Source organism: Dipodomys merriami, unplaced genomic scaffold (genome assembly GCF_024711535.1).
Source record: "Dipodomys merriami isolate MVZ:Mamm:240054 unplaced genomic scaffold, mDipMer1.0.p SCAF_11, whole genome shotgun sequence".
Classification (NCBI taxonomy): domain Eukaryota; kingdom Metazoa; phylum Chordata; class Mammalia; order Rodentia; family Heteromyidae; genus Dipodomys; species Dipodomys merriami.
This window is the reverse complement of record NW_027202382.1, coordinates 46,728,766-46,745,865: the sequence shown is the minus strand read 5'-3', so window position 1 is coordinate 46,745,865 and position 17,100 is coordinate 46,728,766. Positions and strand designations below refer to the sequence as shown.

At 54.1% G+C, this 17,100-nt stretch overlaps 1 protein-coding gene across 8 annotated transcripts; it reads left to right on the top strand.

Moving 5' to 3' along the window:
* Positions 1-1,382: 1,382 nt before the first annotated feature.
* LOC138822259 (histo-blood group ABO system transferase 2-like) lies at positions 1,383-16,603 on the top strand. 8 transcript variants are annotated; one of them, XM_070014951.1, is made up of 9 exons: positions 2,697-2,800; positions 3,217-3,360; positions 8,523-8,592; positions 8,907-8,963; positions 9,991-10,061; positions 11,353-11,425; positions 13,032-13,067; positions 13,607-13,741; positions 15,560-16,603. In XM_070014951.1, the coding sequence occupies exons 2-9, from the start codon at positions 3,267-3,269 to the stop codon at positions 16,248-16,250; spliced, it is 1,227 nt and encodes a 408-aa protein (XP_069871052.1). In that variant the 5' UTR covers positions 2,697-2,800; positions 3,217-3,266; the 3' UTR covers positions 16,251-16,603. The 8 variants fall into 8 exon arrangements, with proteins under 8 accessions (XP_069871055.1, XP_069871052.1, XP_069871053.1 ...); XM_070014954.1 differs by lacking the exons at positions 2,697-2,800; positions 3,217-3,360 and adding an exon at positions 1,383-1,455; XM_070014952.1 differs by lacking the exon at positions 3,217-3,360 and having other exon boundaries at positions 2,701-2,800.
* The last annotated feature ends 497 nt before the right edge of the window (positions 16,604-17,100 follow it).

Sequence of the window (17,100 nt, the reverse complement as noted above, 5' to 3'; positions counted from 1 at the left end):
CACCCTGCCCTAAGCAAACATCCTGCAGCTGCTATGGCCAATGAAAATGCTTCCTTAACGGCCAATGAAAAAGCTTCCTTATTCCAAGCATATAAATACCCCTGTGTGAAAAATAAAAATTTGCAGCTTGATCAGAATCCCTGTCATGCTGTCATTCTTTGTGTCTCTTGTCCCTTCATTCCTTCTCGCTTAGGTTCACCACCCTTGTTGACTTCCTGCGAGTAGGGACAAAGTGGTTCTGTGGCTCAAGTCGTAGAGCGCTAGCCTTGAGCTGAATAGCTGAGGGACAGCACCCAGGCCCAGAGTTCAGGCCCCACAACCGGACCCAAAAAAATAAAATAAAATAAAAAAGATTCAAAGCCAGCCCAGGCAGGAAAGTGGTTATTTCCAATTAACCACTAGCTCCAACAGAAGTGGAGCTGTGGCTCCAAGTGGCAGAGAGCTAGCTTTGAGCACAAAGAGCTCAGGGACCATGCCAGGCCTTGAGTTCAAGCCCATGACCAAACAAAAAAAAAAGCATCTCAGCACTGTTTCTGTCCTAAGCCTTACATTCTCTCATGAGCTGTAATGTTTAGTAAAAAGGAAACAAAAAATGTGAAGGGAAAAAGAGTAGCTCCCTCTCTCTTTCTGACCTTACCTACTCGCCCAGTTAATTAGCATGCTATTTATTATTTGTTGATTTACTGTTAATTGTACTCAGGACCTGGTTACTTTCCCCTAAACTTTTTTTGCTCAAAACTGGTGCTTTACCAGTTGAGCTATAACTCCAGCTCTGGCTTTTTTTGGGTTGGTCGTGGGGCTTGAACTCTGGGCCTGGGCGCTGTCCCTCAGCTCTTCAGCTCACAGCAAGCACTCAACCACTTGAGCCACACCTCCACTTCCAGTTTTGTGAGTGGTTTATTGGAGATAAGAGTCTCATGAACTTTTCCTGTCCCACCTGGCTTTGAACCGAGATCCTCAGATCTCAGCCACCTGAGTAGCTAGGATTACAGGTGTGAGCCACTGGTGCCAGCTTCTAGCTTCTTTTGCTGGTTAATCGGAGATAAGAGTCTCATGGGCTTTTCTGCCTGGGCTGGCTTAGAACTGTGATCTTCAGATCTCAGCCTTCTCAGTAGCTAGCAATACAGGCATGAACCACTGGAAATGTTTAGATGAGATACTTATTCCAGGGAAATGACTTTTCTGGACACAAAGCCTGTTTTAAAATGTGTTATCTCAAGGATGGACACCTGTTTTGAAGAAGGCATGAGACAAAATCCATCCTGTTTGACTTGCTGATCCAAGCTTAGTGATTGGGCAGCCTTGCTGATCCAAGCTTAGTGATTGGGCAGCCTTGATGATCCAAGCTTAGTGCTTGGGCAGCCTTGAGGTCTTGGTGAGATGGACAAAGCAGTGTCACAGCAGGAATGACGGAATGGGCCAGGCTGGAGATCATCTGGGATCTCTTACTCTAAGGTGATTTGAGCCTCAAAACCTAACTTCCTCATTCCCATCCTTCCTTCCTCCCTCCTTCCCTCCCTTCCTCCCTCCCTCCCTCCCTTCCTTTCTTCCTTCCCTCCTTCCTTCCTTCTTTCCTTGCCTCCTTCCTTTCTTCCCTCCTTCCTTCCTGCTTTCCTTCCCTCCTTCCTTTCTTCCCTCCTTCCTTCCTTCCCTCCTTCCTTCCTTCTTTCCTTCCCTCCTTCCTTTCTTTCCTCCTTCCTTCCCTCTTCCCTTCCTTCTTTCCTTCCCTCCTTCCTTCCTTCCCTCTTTCCTTCCTTCTTCCTTCTTTCCCTCCCTCCCTCCTCCCCCCTTCTTTCTTTTTATATCAGTCATACAGCTTGGACTCAGGGCCTGGGCACTGTCCCTGAGTTTCTTTTGCTCCACCAAATTACCTGGCCTGCTGGACGGGTCAGCTAGCACTCTTCCACGTTGAGCCGCAGCTCCAATTCTGGTTTTCCAGTGGTTAAATGGAGGTGAGAGCTTCACACACTTTCTTATCTGAGCTGGCTTTAAATGTGGTCCTCGGATCTCAGCCTCCTGAGTAGCTGGAATTTCAGGCGTGGCCAGCAGTGCCCAGCTCCCAACGTCCTTCTTCTTGAGTGCCCTGATGTAAGCGTGTCGGCAGCCCCTGTCGTCACGCGCACCCGCTCACGCCTGGTTCACACACTGCCTCTCTGGCTTTGCTTTCCCTACAAACTTCCTTGGGGTCTACCTCAGTGTGCCCTCAAATCCTTCTCTGTGGGCACCCCGGGGCCAGGTGGGGGCCTCCTCTCGGTCTATCAGGTAGCACCGACCCTAAGGTAACCGAGGACAGTTTCTCCTGAACCTTCCTGTAGGCTCATCTGTAGCTGCAGGTGGAAGGGATCTCTGGTTCACACACTAGCCCTCGGGAGCAAATGGTTCCACCTGCTAAGTGTCAGCAAACATGGGGGCTGGGGGCCGAGCTGTCCATGCTGGAGTCAGGGGCTGAGAGCTGGGGCAGGCTGGGCACACCTGTGCTGGAGAGCTGAGTGGGGCTGGGCCCGTGAGCATGCTGGGGCCCCTCAGGAGGGAAGGCTGGACTGACAGCGGCAGGAAGCATCCAGGGCCTGCTGGGTCTGAGGTGTGGCTAAGGCACTGGCCATCTCTGGTGGGGTCGCTGGACTGAGGAGGCTGGTTGTGGTAGGCAGACCTGGGCAAATCAGAAGCCTGCCAGAGCGCCTCCCCGCCCAGAAGGGACGGGGGGCTGGGCCAGGCTCTGCAGTGGGTCTGGCTTTGTGCCTGAGGTCTAGCACTGAGCTCCTGCCTCTCAACAGGCACCAGGGAGCCATGGATCCCAGAGGTGAGCTGGAGGGACAAAGGAGACTCACCATGCGCTTGGGGGCTTCGTAGCTTTGAGCTAGAGGTTCAGAGATGGTTGGTTAGGCAGCAGGGTGTGTGTGTGTGTGTGTGTGTGTGTGTGTGTGTGTGTGTGTGTGTGTGTGTGTGTGTGTGTGTGTGTGTGTGTGTGTGTGTGTGTGTGTGTGTGTGTGTGTGTGTGTGTGTGTGTGTGTGTGTGTGTGTGTGTGTGTGTGTGTGTGTGTGTGTGTGTGTGTGCGTGCGTGCCGGCGTGTGTAGTGGGGACACAATGGTGGTGTTAGGACAGGAGGTGGACCTCAGTGGAGACTGTAGTACCAGGCAAAGCTGCCCGTTCCTGGCTCCTGTGGGTGCTAGTGACCCGTCTGTCCCCTCTGTCGGTTGTGGTCTCCACCTGCTCAGGTGCCAGAGGACCGGAGGAGATGTGAACTCTCAGATCTGTCAGGAGAGAGATGAATCGTGGGGAGCTGTGGGGAGAAAGCGGGAAGGAGAGGAGAGACCCCGGTGGCTGGTGGGTGACAATCCTTCTAGGCCACAGGTCAGAAGGTGAGACAGGAGGAAGGAGCTGAGGCAAGTGGGGGGCCGCCGCCCAGCCAGGCCTTGTGGATCAGGCCTGTGCTGCCAGTGTCTCTCCCTGCCCAGGTGGTCTGGGAGCCGGGGGCCTCTGTAGGGCCCTGCCCCCCAGCCTCCCTGCCACCTGAGGCCCCCGCTGGGCTGGGAACAAGACACCTGGGCTCTCGGGGACTTGGTGTCTGGGCACAAGGGACATTAGGCTGTGGGAGTCAGAGCAGGGGAGCAGCTCTGAGAACAGAGGCAGGTGGCACGCCCACTAGCAAGTGGCGATGGCCGGGCCCAGTCAGTGTGGATCTCCTAAAAGCTCTTGGTGGGGAGCAGCAGCCCCGCCTCCTCACCCTCTCTCCTCTGCCAGGGCCTGGCAGCCAGGTGGGCTCCATGGAGCCTCGGGAGGAAGGCAGGGTGTGCTACCTTCCTTCTGCCGTGGGTGTTCTTCAGCGTGGGTCGGCCTCTGTGGGGATCGCAGATACTTCAGAGTTGAACCCTGGCCCTGGGTGTCTCCCTGCTTGGAAGATCAGGGAGAAAGATCCAGATCCCTCCCCAGGTGGCAGGGAAGTACTCCCAGATGCGTCCTCGTCCATTGACTCCTTTGTCTTGGCCTCTCAGGGCCTTCCGGGAGGGTTGCGAGAGGAAGCAGCTCCCTCCCCAGGGAGGCTGCTGCAGACCCGACAGGCTGCAGACACCTGTCTTTTAGTGAGCAGCTAGCAGCTCATCCTCCTGGGGGAGGAAGTGGGAATAATGGCCGCTTCTCACACCTGCCTGAACCTCTCCTTGATGGGCAGCAGGTAGACTGGCCTGGCCAGGCTGGCCTGGGGCCTCCTGTCACCAGACAGGCCGGGATGAATCTGTTCACATTTGTCCCATTTCCTGGATCCCCGTGTTTTGAGCGTTTGACCTGTGTGTGGTGGAGGGTGCTGGTGCTTGAACTCCGGGCCTCACTTTTTCACTTAGCTTTATTATCAAGGTTGGAGCTCTACCACTTGAGCCACACCTCCACTTCTGGCTTTATTTTTTTGGGCCAATCCTGGGGCTTGAACTCCAGGCTTGGGTGCTGTTCCTGAGATTTTTTTTTTTTTTTTTTGGTCAGTTGTGGGGCTTGAACTCTGGGCCTGGGCACTGACCTAGAGCTCTTCAGCTCAGTGCGAGCGCTGTACCACTTGAGCCACAGCATCACTTCTGGTTTTTCTGGTGGTTTATTGGAGATAAAAGTCTCACGGACTTTCATGCCCGGGCTGGCTTTGAACCTCAGATCTCAGCCTCTGGAGTAGCTAGGATTACAGGAGTGAGCCACCAGCCCCCCAGCTGTTCCTGAGAGTTTTTGCTCTATCACTTGAGCCACAGCTCCACCTCCAGCTTTTTGGTGATTACTTGGAGATAAGAGTCTCACAGAGTTCCCTACCCTGGCTGGCTTCAAACCTTAGTCTTCAGAGCTCTATTTATTACATAGCTAGGATTAAAGGCGTGAGTCACCAGAACCTGGCTTGTCTAGAGTTTTATATAAAAGGAATTAGATGCTGAATTCCTTCTTTTCCACCCAGAATAATTAAATTTGAGACTCTTTCAGTGGGTTGAGTTCACCCATAGCTCATTCCTCACACTGCCCCAGTGTATGGCCACACCTAGCTTGGCCTTAGCTTCTAGGTTAGACCTTTGGCAGGTGGAGCTGCGGGAGGCAAATGTAGACTAGTCTTTCTGTGGACACACCCATTTCCTTCCTCAAGGGGCAGGAAGCCCAAGTTAATTTCCAAAGTGCTTGTAGGGTCCTCTGTTCTCCAGTGGCTTCTGAAAGCTCTAGCTGCTCCCCTTGGCCCTGACAGATCACATGCTCAGCCTTTCACTCGTATACAATGCATGTATGGCATCTCCTTGTGATTTTAGTATACTTTCCCCTAATGACTAGTGAAGTTGAAATCTATGTTTCATATACTTTGCAGCTATCCATGAGTATTCTTTTGCTCTCTTTTTGTTACAGGTCTGGGGCTTGACCTGGGGCTTGCTCTTGCATAGCTTGCTTCCTAGTTGGTGTTGTACTGCTCGATTCATATTTCTAGCCCCACTTTGGCTGGTTACTATTATTGTTATTATGGGGCTTGAACTCAGGGCTTTGTTCTTACACAGACTGCTTGGGAGGTCGGTGCTTTTCTACCAGATCCACATTGCCAGTAATCCATTTTGGCTGGCTCCCCGCCTTCTTCTCCTTCTTCTTCTCAGTATTGGGGCTTGAACTTGGGGCCTGAGTCCTGTTCCTTACCCGTTTTTGCTCAAGGTTAGCCCTTTACCACTTTACCACACCTCCACTTCTGACTGTTTAGTGGTTAATTAGAGATATGGGTCTCACAGACTTTCCTGCCTAAGCTGGATTTGAACCATGACCCTGTGATGAGTTTGTATATCAATAGCAACAAGCTTAGACTTAATAGTTTCACTTAGTTTATCTAAGCACTTCAAATACCACCCACACCGATAACTAACTCCTAGGCCTAATTCTACTAAGCTTGCCTCATGCCCGTGGCTCCGCAGTAGTGGACACTGGCAGGAGAGTGCAGTGGAACCAAGGCCTGGGAGGAGAGGCGGGGCAGGGGAGAAGGGAGGCGGGGCCTGGGAGAGGAGGGGCGGGGTCAGGAGAGAGGAGAGGCTGGGCCAGGGGAGCAGCACCAGCTGGGAGAGGAGAAGCAGGCAGAGGTGGCTGGGGAGAAACAGGTGGACCCTGCAGTCCTGGTTTAGGCAGCTGTTTCCAGATGTCAGACTTTGCTAGAGAGCCATAATATTGCCACAAAAATAGACCTGAGCGTCAATGGAACAGGTTGGAAGATGCAGAAAACAAAAGCGCATAACTACAGTTTGAGAGTCGGCAAAGGAGGGGAACAAACAGCCTCTTCAACAATGGGTGTTGGGAGGACTGGACAGCCATGTGCAGAAAACTAAAAGTGGATCCCTGTTGTCATCATGCATTTTGAAGTTGAACAACAGGAAAGGTTGGCAGGGGTGTGGGGGAAAAGGATCTCTACTGCTGTGCTGGTGGGAATGTAAACCAGTACAACCACTCTGGAAAGCAGTCTGGAGGTTCCTCAAAACCGAAACTTTCCTGTGACCAGCCATACCACTCCTGGGCAACTACCCTGACTATCACGAGCCAGGATATGATAAAGACACCTGCACATCCATGCTCACTGCCACACTATTCACAATAGCCGAACCATGGAAACAGCCCAGATACCTCACAATAGAGGAGTGGATCCAAAAAATGGGGTACCTGTGCACAATGGAATTTTACAAAGCCATTGGAAAGAAATAATGACATTTGCAGGGAAATGGATGGAACTAGAACAAATCATGTTAAGTGAGGTAAGCCAAGATCAGAGAGACCAACTGCACAGGTTCTCCCTGATGTGCAGAAGTTACAATGAAAATGCACTGGGATAGGACAAAGTATACCAGATTCTAGATATGCACATACAGTGACACCAAAAGAGGAGAGTTTTAGGAGAGAATCATAAAGGTGTAATAGCCAATCACCTCTTCATGTGTATATAAAATAATAGACATACTGAAACAAACTCCAAAGATATGGAAACAAAGGACTTAAAAATTGATTTCTTTTTCTGCTGATTCCTTATTGTTTACCTTATACATGGCGTGCTCACGTGCACTTCTGTGGGAGGGCGGGGGGAGGACCCAGAATATGAGGGAAAAGGGTAAAAAAATGCAGCAGTGGAGCGCACTGGTCATCGGTGAAAGTGAACTGTGCAACTGTGGGTGCAGACGGGAGGGAGGGAATAGGAGAGAATGAAGGACAGATGACTCTGTGGCAAAGCAAATGGATTTATTACCTGACGCAAGTCAATGTAACCTCTCTGTATATATAACCCTTCTAAATTAACAATAAAGTAAAAAAAGAACTTAGTTTTAAAAGTTAAAAAAATGGGCCTGGGAAGGTGGCTCGGTGGTAGAGTGCTTGCCTTGCATGGATGAGGCCCTGGGTTTGATTCCTCAGCACCACATAAGCAGTAAAAGCCGGAAGTGACGCTGTGGCTCAGGTAGTAGAGCTCTAGCGTTCAGCTGGAGAGCTGAGGGACAGCGCCCAGGCCCAGAGTTCTGGCCCCACGACTGGGAAAAAACAAAAACAAAAAGAAAGCTTAAAAATTTGAAAGTTACTTGAAAACTAAGAAGTTGTTTTCACTTAGATTTTCCTACAGCCAAACCATGTCCCAACTACATACATGAGGGGAAAAATTACATTCAAGGTATGTGGCAACCAGGCACCAGTGGCTCACACCTGCAATCTAGCTACTCCGGAGGCTGAGATCTGAGGATCACAGTTTGGAGCTCCCCACAGCAGATCAGTCCATGAGACGCCATCTCCTAAATAATCAGCAAAAATAAGGGCTGGGGGTGTGGCCCAAGTGCTCCAGTGCTCGCTGAGCAAGCCAGGGAGCAGGAATGAGGCCTGGGTTCCAACCTTAGTGCAGGCCAAATACACAAATGAGAGGTCAGGTGTTCCTTGCCCGGTTCCTTGGTTTCCCAGAAGCTAGTAGGAGTTATGTGTTTCATGGCTGGAGGAGTAGGAAACAGTAAGGTAAAGGTAGACCAGTAGTACAGGGAGATGAAAGGACTGATTTTGGGGCCTGAGCCAATCACAGGTGGTGATGTGTGGTGTTCAGTAAGCCTTTCTGAGAAGGCCTGTTAGGGGTATTTGAACTCTTTCCCTCCCTCCCTCCCTCCTTCCCTCCCTCCCTCGATCCCTCCCTCCCTTCCTCCCTCCCTCCTTCCCTCTGTCCCTTCTTCCTTCCTTCCTTCCTTTTTCCTTCCTTCCTTCCTTCCTTCCTTCCTTTTTCCTTCCTTCCTTCCTTCCTTCCTTCTTTCCTTCCTCCTTCCCTTCCTTCCTTTCTTTTTCTTAGGCTGGGACTTGAACTCAGTACCTGAAGCTTTTACTCTTTCCCTAGCACTCTCCCAACTGAGCCACGCCCCCAACCCAATATTCCAAGTCTAAACCAGGAAAACTCCTGACTTTCGAAGCTCAGTGACCAGCGCTGGCCCAGCATGCGCAGGTTCCTCACAGAAAGTCAAAGGAAAGAGATGCTGGGAGGAGGTGAGGAAGGCGGGGGAGCAGCTGAGCTTCCCACTCTGTATTTCAGGAAAACTGAAGCACTACTTCCTTCACCCCGGAACCCTTCTCCTGATGACTCTCACTCTGGTCTTCTTCAGGTAAGAGGCTGGGCTTGGGAGTGGCCCGCCGGACCCGGGTGGGGCCCTGGGCTGCCTTCCACACCACAATCCCAGCAGGATGAGGGTGCTGCCACCCTCAGCTGGGCTAGATGGTGTGTCCGGCCTGTCCTGGCCTGTGCCCTTGGCCCTCACGGTGATGCCCATTTTCCTTCCACTTGGTGGAGGGTCTCTGGGCTGGGTGGTTGGCCTGGGGAAGGGGAGGAAGGCCAGTCTGGGCAGAGGGTGGGGCCAGGCATCGGACTCCTGCAGGCCTGCATCCTGAGCAGCTGTCTCTGCCCACTTCCTTCTCTTAGCTATGGGTTCTTGACCCCCAGCAGACAGGCGCTGGGAGGCCTGGGAGCTGAGTCCAGGTGAGTGAGGCTGAGGGATGGAGGAGGGGCCTGCGTGGTCTGTGCTGGGAGCCTGACCTGTGTGTCCCGTCCGGCAGCCTTTGTCACCTCAGTTGCCCTAAAGCGTCGTCTGCCTGTCCCCCTTTGTCCTCAGCTCCCATCTGACCTCCAGCCCCGACCCTGGGCTCCCCTGGCTTTCTGTGCCCTCCACCTGAGGAGCCTGTTGAGAGCATGGCTTAGCCTTCCACCCTCCTGCCTCACCCCTGTACCAGGTGGTCCCCAGGTCCTCATCTGCCTTTCTGTGTCTCCATATCCGTGGGCTTCTCTTTGCCTTCTCAGCCCTGTGGTGCCAAAGCTTGTCTGTCCCTCCATCTGCCTGGCCCCTCCCGCCACAGGAGCTGCTCCTCCTGGCACAGGTTAGGAGCTCCTGTGGCCTGACCCCTCCTGCTGGACCTCCACAGCCCACTGCTGCCGGCCGTGTGTCCCCCGCAGCTCCAGGCAGGCCAGGCTCCAGCTCTTGTTTGCTCCCTGCCCTCTGCCTGGATGTCTTGTCTCCTTTTTGTTTTGTGTTCTGGCTGCTTCTTCCTCGGTCAGTGCTCTACCCCACTCACCACTCCGCTCACGCAGTCTTTGTGGCTGGTAGTTTTGCAAATGCAGGCCCAATTCCTTCCTTCCTTCCTTCCTTCCTTCCTTCCTTCCTTCCTTCCTTCCTTCCTTCCTTCCATCCTTCCTTCCTTCCTTCCATCCTTCCTTCCTTCCATCCTTCCTTCCTTCCTTCCTTCCTGTCTTCGTTCCTTCCTTCATTTTTTTCTTTCATTCTTGCCTTTTTATATATGTATATAGCATCTCCAGCTTTTCCCCTATAATGCTCGTATCGCCATCACCCAAGTAGGGGGCCAGTTATGTGTGCTACTGTGATTTTTTTTTTTGTCAGTCATGGGGCTTGAACTCTGGGACTGGGCGCTGTCCCTCAGCTATTCAGCTCAAGGCTAGAGCTCTACGACTTGAGCCACAGCGCCACTTTGGGCTTTTTGTGCTTTTTATGTAGGGCTGAGGAATCGAACCCAGGGCATCATGCGTGCAAGGCAAGCGCTCTATCACTGAGCCACTCTACCACTGGTACTGTGCTCTTTTTTTTATTACTAGCTTACAGTGGTTATACAATAGGGCTATAATTATTTTTATATCTCCACATGTTTAAGTGTATTCCAGTCATTCTCACTCCTCTACCTACCCCACCCCCCAAAAGGTTTCTTTGCTCTGTGTTCATAGTTGTAAGCCATCTGCTCCAGCTGAATTCAGCCTCTCTCTTCCTCCTTGTTAGTCCCAGCCCCTCCCAGGGGGAGTTGACTGGGCAGTGGTGTATGGATTGGCGGGTGGCTCTGGGTTGGCAGATGTCCAAGGTGCTGTCTGGGATGGGTGGGGGTGCTTGGCTTCACAGGCTGCTGCAGGAGCGTCCCAGGGCCTGGGGCGTGGAAAGTTCAGGTGGTGACCAGTCATCGCCCCTGCTCTGCTCTCTTTAGATGGATATAGGGTCTGATGTGGGTTTTTGTGCTCGAGGAAGACTGCCTTTAACTGTGCAGCCGTAGGAGGAGTCAGAGGGGACGGTACTATTGGAATTACACTAGCTGCTTGGTTGCTGGGGTGGGAAGGGATCGGAGCCCAGCTTTTTGGGAGAGGGGTGTGGGACGTGGAGTGAGTGAGTAGAACAGGATTGAGTGGATGTTGTGCTGAGTTCAGGCCGCCAGGGGAAGTGAGGCGAGCTGAGTAGGTATATAGGCACGCAGAAATTAACAACAAGCTGCCACCAATGATCAAGAAGGGAGAAGAGAAGAAAGACAACCAAAAGAGAAAAACAGAAACAAGAAACCCAAGACAGCAACACCCAAAACAGAGCAAAATTCCTCAATAAAATTAATGTCCAGGTGATCAGTCGCTAGGTGCGCATCAGCTAAGAGGAAGAGTTCAGTGGGGGACCAGCCAGGACAGGTGAGCAGCCTTCAGCGCTGGGCTGGGGCTGGGCCTCCGCTGACCTCACAGCAGGGAGTCCCGAGGCTGCCCTGTGCCTGCGGCCTGTGTGGCACTGCTGCCTCATCAAATGTGGGCCAGATTGATTGGGTCTCCTCCAGCTTAGCCCCATGTCCTGTGTGGCTGCTGAACTCGGTTTGATTTGGGGAATTGCCACAGGAGCTTCGTGCCTGGGTTGGCCTCCAGCTGGGATCCCCCACCTCCCTCTCTTGGGTGGCTGGGATAACAGGCAGATGCTCCTGTCCAGGGCCCAGCAGTCAGGTTCTTGATCCCTGGCCCTCCCTGGGATTTGGGGTTGACCGGCCTCGGCGTGGGAGGGGTGGCCTTCCCCCAGGCCAGCTAGTCCCATGCACTTGTGCCTGATACTCTGCTCTTGGCACAGACCTGACCCCTGTGTCCTCCTTTAGAGTGGCTGCTGTGGATGGGGAGCACGAGCAGAGCAGAGCCTCGTCCAGGTAGTGTCCTCTCGTGGTGCCTTGGCCCTGGTGTGAGTGGGGAGGGGGCTGGGCACCCCTGCCCGGCCTGATCTGGGCAGTGGGACTTCCCTTGCCAAACAAAATGAAACAAAAAAAATTTTAAATATTTAAAAATAGTTATTATAAGGATAATATAGAGAGGCATTACAGTTACATAAGTCAGGTAATGAGTACATTTTTCTTTGGACAATGTCACCCGTTCCCTCTCTGTCTCCCTGACTTTCCCCACGCATAAGTCGTAGAGTTCATTCTCAACACAGTGTCCAGTGAGTACCACTGCTGCATTTGTTCACCATTTGTCCCTCCATTTCTATGCCCTCTTTACCTTTCCAAGGACAGGTAAATGAATAAACAAGAAAAAAAAAAAGAAAACAAAACCAGCAATGAAGAAGTAAACCTCTTGTTTCCATTTCCTGGAGTTCATTTTGATAAACATTAGTTTATCCGATCAGATGCACATAGGCATTATGCCTTTGTATCCACCTGATTTAAAGAGGAATACTCTCAAGCTGGTGTAACTAGGACTCAAACTTCCTCTGTGTGTGTGTGTGTGTGTGTGTGTGTGTCTGTCTGTCTGTCTGTCTGTCTGTCTGTGTGTCTGTCTCCATCTGTGTCGTTGATTATGTGTGTGTGTGTCTGTGTGTCTGTGTATGTCTGTGTCTGTATTCGTGTCTGTGTGTATATCTGTCTGTGTGTCTGTGTCTGTGTCATTGAGTATGTGTATGTGGCAGTACTGATGTTTGAACTCAGGGATTTAGTACTGTCCCTTAGCTTTTCACTCAAGGCTAGCTCACTACCACTTGAACTACAGCTCCACTTCTGGCTTTTGGTGGCTAACTGGAGATAAACATCTCAGCCTTTCCTGCCCAGGCTGTGTTTGAACTGCGATTCTCAGATCTCAGCCTCCTGAGTAGCTGTGATTTCAGGCATGAGCCACTGCACCAGCAGGTTTTGCCCTTTTGTGAGTGGCGTGATTTTGTCACCTGTGTCATCAGGGTTCATCCCTGCTGCAGCCTGCACTGTGCTTCCCTGCCCTTTCCATGCTGACTCCCTACTCCCAGAGCCATCATGGGAAGATAATGATGGCTGCTGCAGGCTCTGCCCTGTGGGCTCCTCATCTGTGGGGTCCGCTGCTCCCAGTGTCCCAGGCCTGGCATGGACAGGGTTTCCTGCCACCTTTGAGGCTGGGCTCTGATACCCTGAGATGAGGAGCTTGGGCTCTGGGTGCCACAAAAGTGCCACAAGCCAGTCTGAGGCCCAGGAGAGCTGGTGTGGGCATCTGATGGTTCCCTGGGGCAGAGATTGCTGCTCAGCCCCTCCCCCATAGAGTTATAGGAGCCATTAGGCCCCTCCCAGCCTGCAGCATAGGTCCACCAGCCCTGTGGTTCCTGGGCGCTCGGTTCCTCTGTCACTTTGCTATGACAAATTAGAGACTGTCATGCCTCAGCCCCTCCACCAGCTCTGGTTCTGGGTAATGAGGGGGTGCAACCCAAGTAGACATTGAAGGACGGCTCACCATACCCCACAGCCCCGTGGGACGAGGGTCCCGAGTGACTCCTGTGCACACCTGTGTTTTGGTTTTCAGGATGGTGTATCCCCAGCCGATGGCTCTGACGCCCGCGTGAGTAAATGGACTGACACTGCAAGGGGTGCAGGGGTCTGTGGCAAAGATATGCACAGGTAGTTTCTTTGGGCTGGCTTGTGGCTTGGCTACCATGCCTGAATCCTCCACAGGGCAGGAAAAAGCAACAAACAAACTCTCAAGATTTTCCTGGATTAGTGCTCAATGTTCTGTTTCCTGTTTGGTTTTTTTTTGTTTTTTTTTTTTCTTTTTGTATTGGAGGTTGACCTGAGGACCCCAGAGGATCTTTTCTGTTTCTTTCACTTGAGTTCCTGGCAGAATCACGGGTTCCCTAAGGGGTACTTGGGTGGGGTGAGGACCACTGCAAGCCTTGCCAGCAGATCTCAGCTCCTTCTGCAGCAGCAGGGCCGGCATTCGGGGCTGGCTGCTGCCTGGTCCCCTCGAGTCTGATTTGCCTCTGGTTGGTCTCGTGGTGACGGCCAGGTCTGCCTGTGGGAGGACGGAGGCAGCCGGGGAGAGGGCAGGTACGGAAGTGGGCACACATTGCACACCGAGTGTGGCTCTCTTTCTTTGTGCAGTAGGAGAGACGTCCTTGTCCTGACGCCGTGGCTGGCTCCCATCATCTGGGAGGGGACCTTCAACATTGACATCTTGAATGAGCAGTTCCGGCTTCAGAACATCACCGTGGGGTTATCTGTGTTTGCCGTCAAAAAGTAAGAGATGGGGGCTGGGAAGGTGGCTCAGTGGTAGAGTGCTTGCCTTGCATGCCCGAGGCCCTGGGTTCAATTCCCCAGCACCACATAAGCAATAAGAAAAAAGCCGGAAGTGGCGCTGTGGCTCAAGTGGTAGAGCGCTAGCCTTGAGCTGAAGAGCTGAGGGACAGTGCCCAGGCCCAGAGTTCAGGCCCCACAACCGGACCCCTCCCCAAAAAAGTAAGAGATGGCGCAGCATGGAGGGCAGAGGCCTGGGGACACCCAGATCTGTCCTGTGTTCAGGCCATGGTGGAGGGTGGGGAGAGATGGAAGGGTGGCTGTGAAAGTTCCTTCACTCCGTGACCTTCCTGGGCCCCGGTGGCTCAGCCGCTGGTCGAGCCCAGTGCCAGTTCCCCAGACAGCTGGTGCCGCGTCTCCTCCCTCTACCCCCTCAGCCAGGGGAGGCTGCACCCCCTCTGCTCGAGGAGGCAGCAGGAGAGGAGGGAGGAGCCTGGCTTCCTCTGGGAGCAGCAGGAGCATGGTGCCGGCCAACCGGGGGCCGCTGCTGTACACTGAGATGCCAGGCAGGCCTGAGGCGACAGTCTGTAGACCACCCGACTGCAGGCCTCTGCGGGTGGCAGCCCAACTGTGAACCCCAGGGGTGCTGGTGGGACCCGCTGGATGGGAGCTCGTGAGCAAGCTGCCTCAGGCCCAGCTACCCTGTGGGAGGCTGTGGAGAAAGGCCTGGGTGCAGGAATGGGCCCTGGGGTGGAGATGGAAGCTCGTGCCCGCCACAGAGCAGCAGCAGCAGTGTGCAGAAGGACCCTAGGACAGCCCAAGGCTGCCACACCTCACCAGCTGGGACTTGAGGCGGTGGTGGCTGGCGGGAGGGTCTCAGAAGGGCACAGATGCAGCATGAGCGCTCTGGTCCCACTGCCGGGGACTAGAGCAGCACCCAGCACAAAAGCCCTGCTGCCACGTATGGGCACGCTGTCTCCCTGGGACCCGGTGCGGGCCCAGCAGACACCAGCAGGTGCTGAGCCCGCGGGAAGGCGGCCAGCCACCCCACCGCTGTCAGCTGGGGCTGAAGCCTCGGTGGCTGCGCTTGGTGCCCTGAGAAGGATTCACTGAGGAGCCCGTGCCATGTGGGTACGAAGGGTGAGGGTGGGCAGCAAGTGGAGAGCCCTGTCCCGGGGCCGAGGCTCTGGGCAGCCTCGAGGGGGGACCGGCCATGAGGCAGGCGGAACCTTCCTGAGCTACAGCTCTTGCTCTTGGCTCTAAGGCCCGGGTGTGAGCAAACGCTGGTGGGTCTGCCCCTTCTTCCTCAAGTGCCCATCTGCCTGGCCTGCCTGCCCTTCGGAGTCCCGCTCCCTGCGCTTCCTGAGGATCCAAGGCCCCTCTTAGGTCTACCAAAGGTTTACTGAGGCTACTTCATGCTGTGAAGGAAGAGCTGGGTGTAGAGAATCTTCCTTCCCCAAGAGGGGGCTGAGGGACAGGCCCACAAGAGGGGAGCCAGTATGCAGACCCAGGGACCTGGGCCAGGTGTCCTGGAGCCCCAGGGATGATGGCCAGGTGTCCTGGAGCCCCAAGTGTCCAGAGGTGTGACAAAGACAGCTTTGGGAGTTGGCGCCTGGCTCAGGCCCACATGGGCCGCAGAACGTTGGGGCCATAGGAAGCCTCTGGCTCTGGCTCAGGTCTGCTGTGGACTGTGGGGTGCTGGTGGTCCCCATCTCTGACAGAGCAGGGTGATTGGCAGGAGAGGGTGGGGTTCCGCTGGACCCGGGTGGGTTCTGGCTCAGGCCTGGCCACACCTCCCCCACCCCTCATCCTCCCTTGCAGGTACATCACCTTCCTGAGGCTGTTCCTGGAGTCTGCGGAGCAGCACTTCATGGTGGGCTACCGCGTCACCTACTACGTGTTCACCGACCGGCCCGCAGACGTGCCCCAGGTGGGGCTCGGGCCCAGGCGGCGGCTGGCGGTGCTGCCCGTGCGCAGCTACCCGCGCTGGCAGGACGTGTCCATGCGCCGCATGCAGATGATCAGTCAGTTCTTGGAGCAGCCCTCCCGGCAGGAGATGGATTATCTGGTGTGCGCCGACGTGGACATGAAGTTCCAGGACCACGTGGGCGTGGAGATCCTGACCCCGCTCTTCGGCACCCTGCACCCCGGCTTCTACACGAGCAAGCGCGATGCCTTCACCTACGAACGCCGGCCCCAGTCCCAGGCCTACATCCCCCACGACCAGGGGGACTTCTACTACATGGGGGCCTTCTTTGGGGGGTCAGTGGCGGAAGTGCACCGGCTCACCAAGGCCTGTCATGAGGCCATGGCGGTCGACCGGGCCAACAACATCGAGGCTGTGTGGCATGACGAGAGCCACCTGAACAAGTACCTGCTGCTCCGCAAGCCCACCAAGGTGCTGTCCCCGGAGTACCTGTGGGACCTGCACATGCTGCCCTGGCCCTCCGTCCTGAAGAAGCTGCGGTTTGTCGCTGTACACAAGAATCACCAGGAAATCCGGAACCGCTAGCGGGACTGGAGGGCGGTGGTCAGCGACGCCAAGGGCATGCAGCCCGTGCTGCACTGGAAGGTGCAGGGAGCCGGGGCGAACGCAATTAGACTCCGCCCACTCCCTTGCAGCTTTGAGGTCCATATTAGACAGTGCTTGGCGGGACGGTGGGTCCTGGGCTTTGTGCATGCGCGAGCCACGTAGAGTCCCCAGCCAATCCCGTGGCACTGGTGACGGTGAAAGGCAGACGACCAATGATAGAACGACCCGTGTTCCTATTCCCTATATAAGCGGCCATGTTTTGGGTGCACGCTCTCTTGCGCTCAAGCTCTCCTACAAGTAAGAAGGCTCTCCAATAAAGTGTGATCTGAGAAGACTCCTGGTGTGGTGGTCGTTCTTCCTCGCTGGTCGAGAAGGCGTTCGCTGCAAGTGGTGCCGAAACCCGGGACCCACAGGAGAGGCTGAACAGGAGCCAGAACTCAACACACGGAGAGTGTGGTGCACCCGTAAATTCCCAGGAAAAGGGGGAATCCGCGACAAGAGCGGGGGTAAGTTCCCAGGTAAGAGGGGATCCGCGATAAAAGCGGGAGGGATTTTTTGCTCGTCTCGGTAGATAAAAGAGAGAGCGGAAACCCGGGAAGAAATAAAATACAGTCCTAAAGTGAAAGTAACAAAAAAATAGAACTTTAGAACTAAGATGGGTGCTGCCCATCACATCCAATTTTTCTGGCCCTGGAAGAGCTGCTATGCTCAAAAGGACTAAAGTTAAAAAAGGATACTTTACGGAGGTTCCTTGAGTAATGCAACATTGTATCTCCTTGGTTCATAGTGTCCGGGAGCCCTACCTCAAAGGAAATGATGTTACAAATGG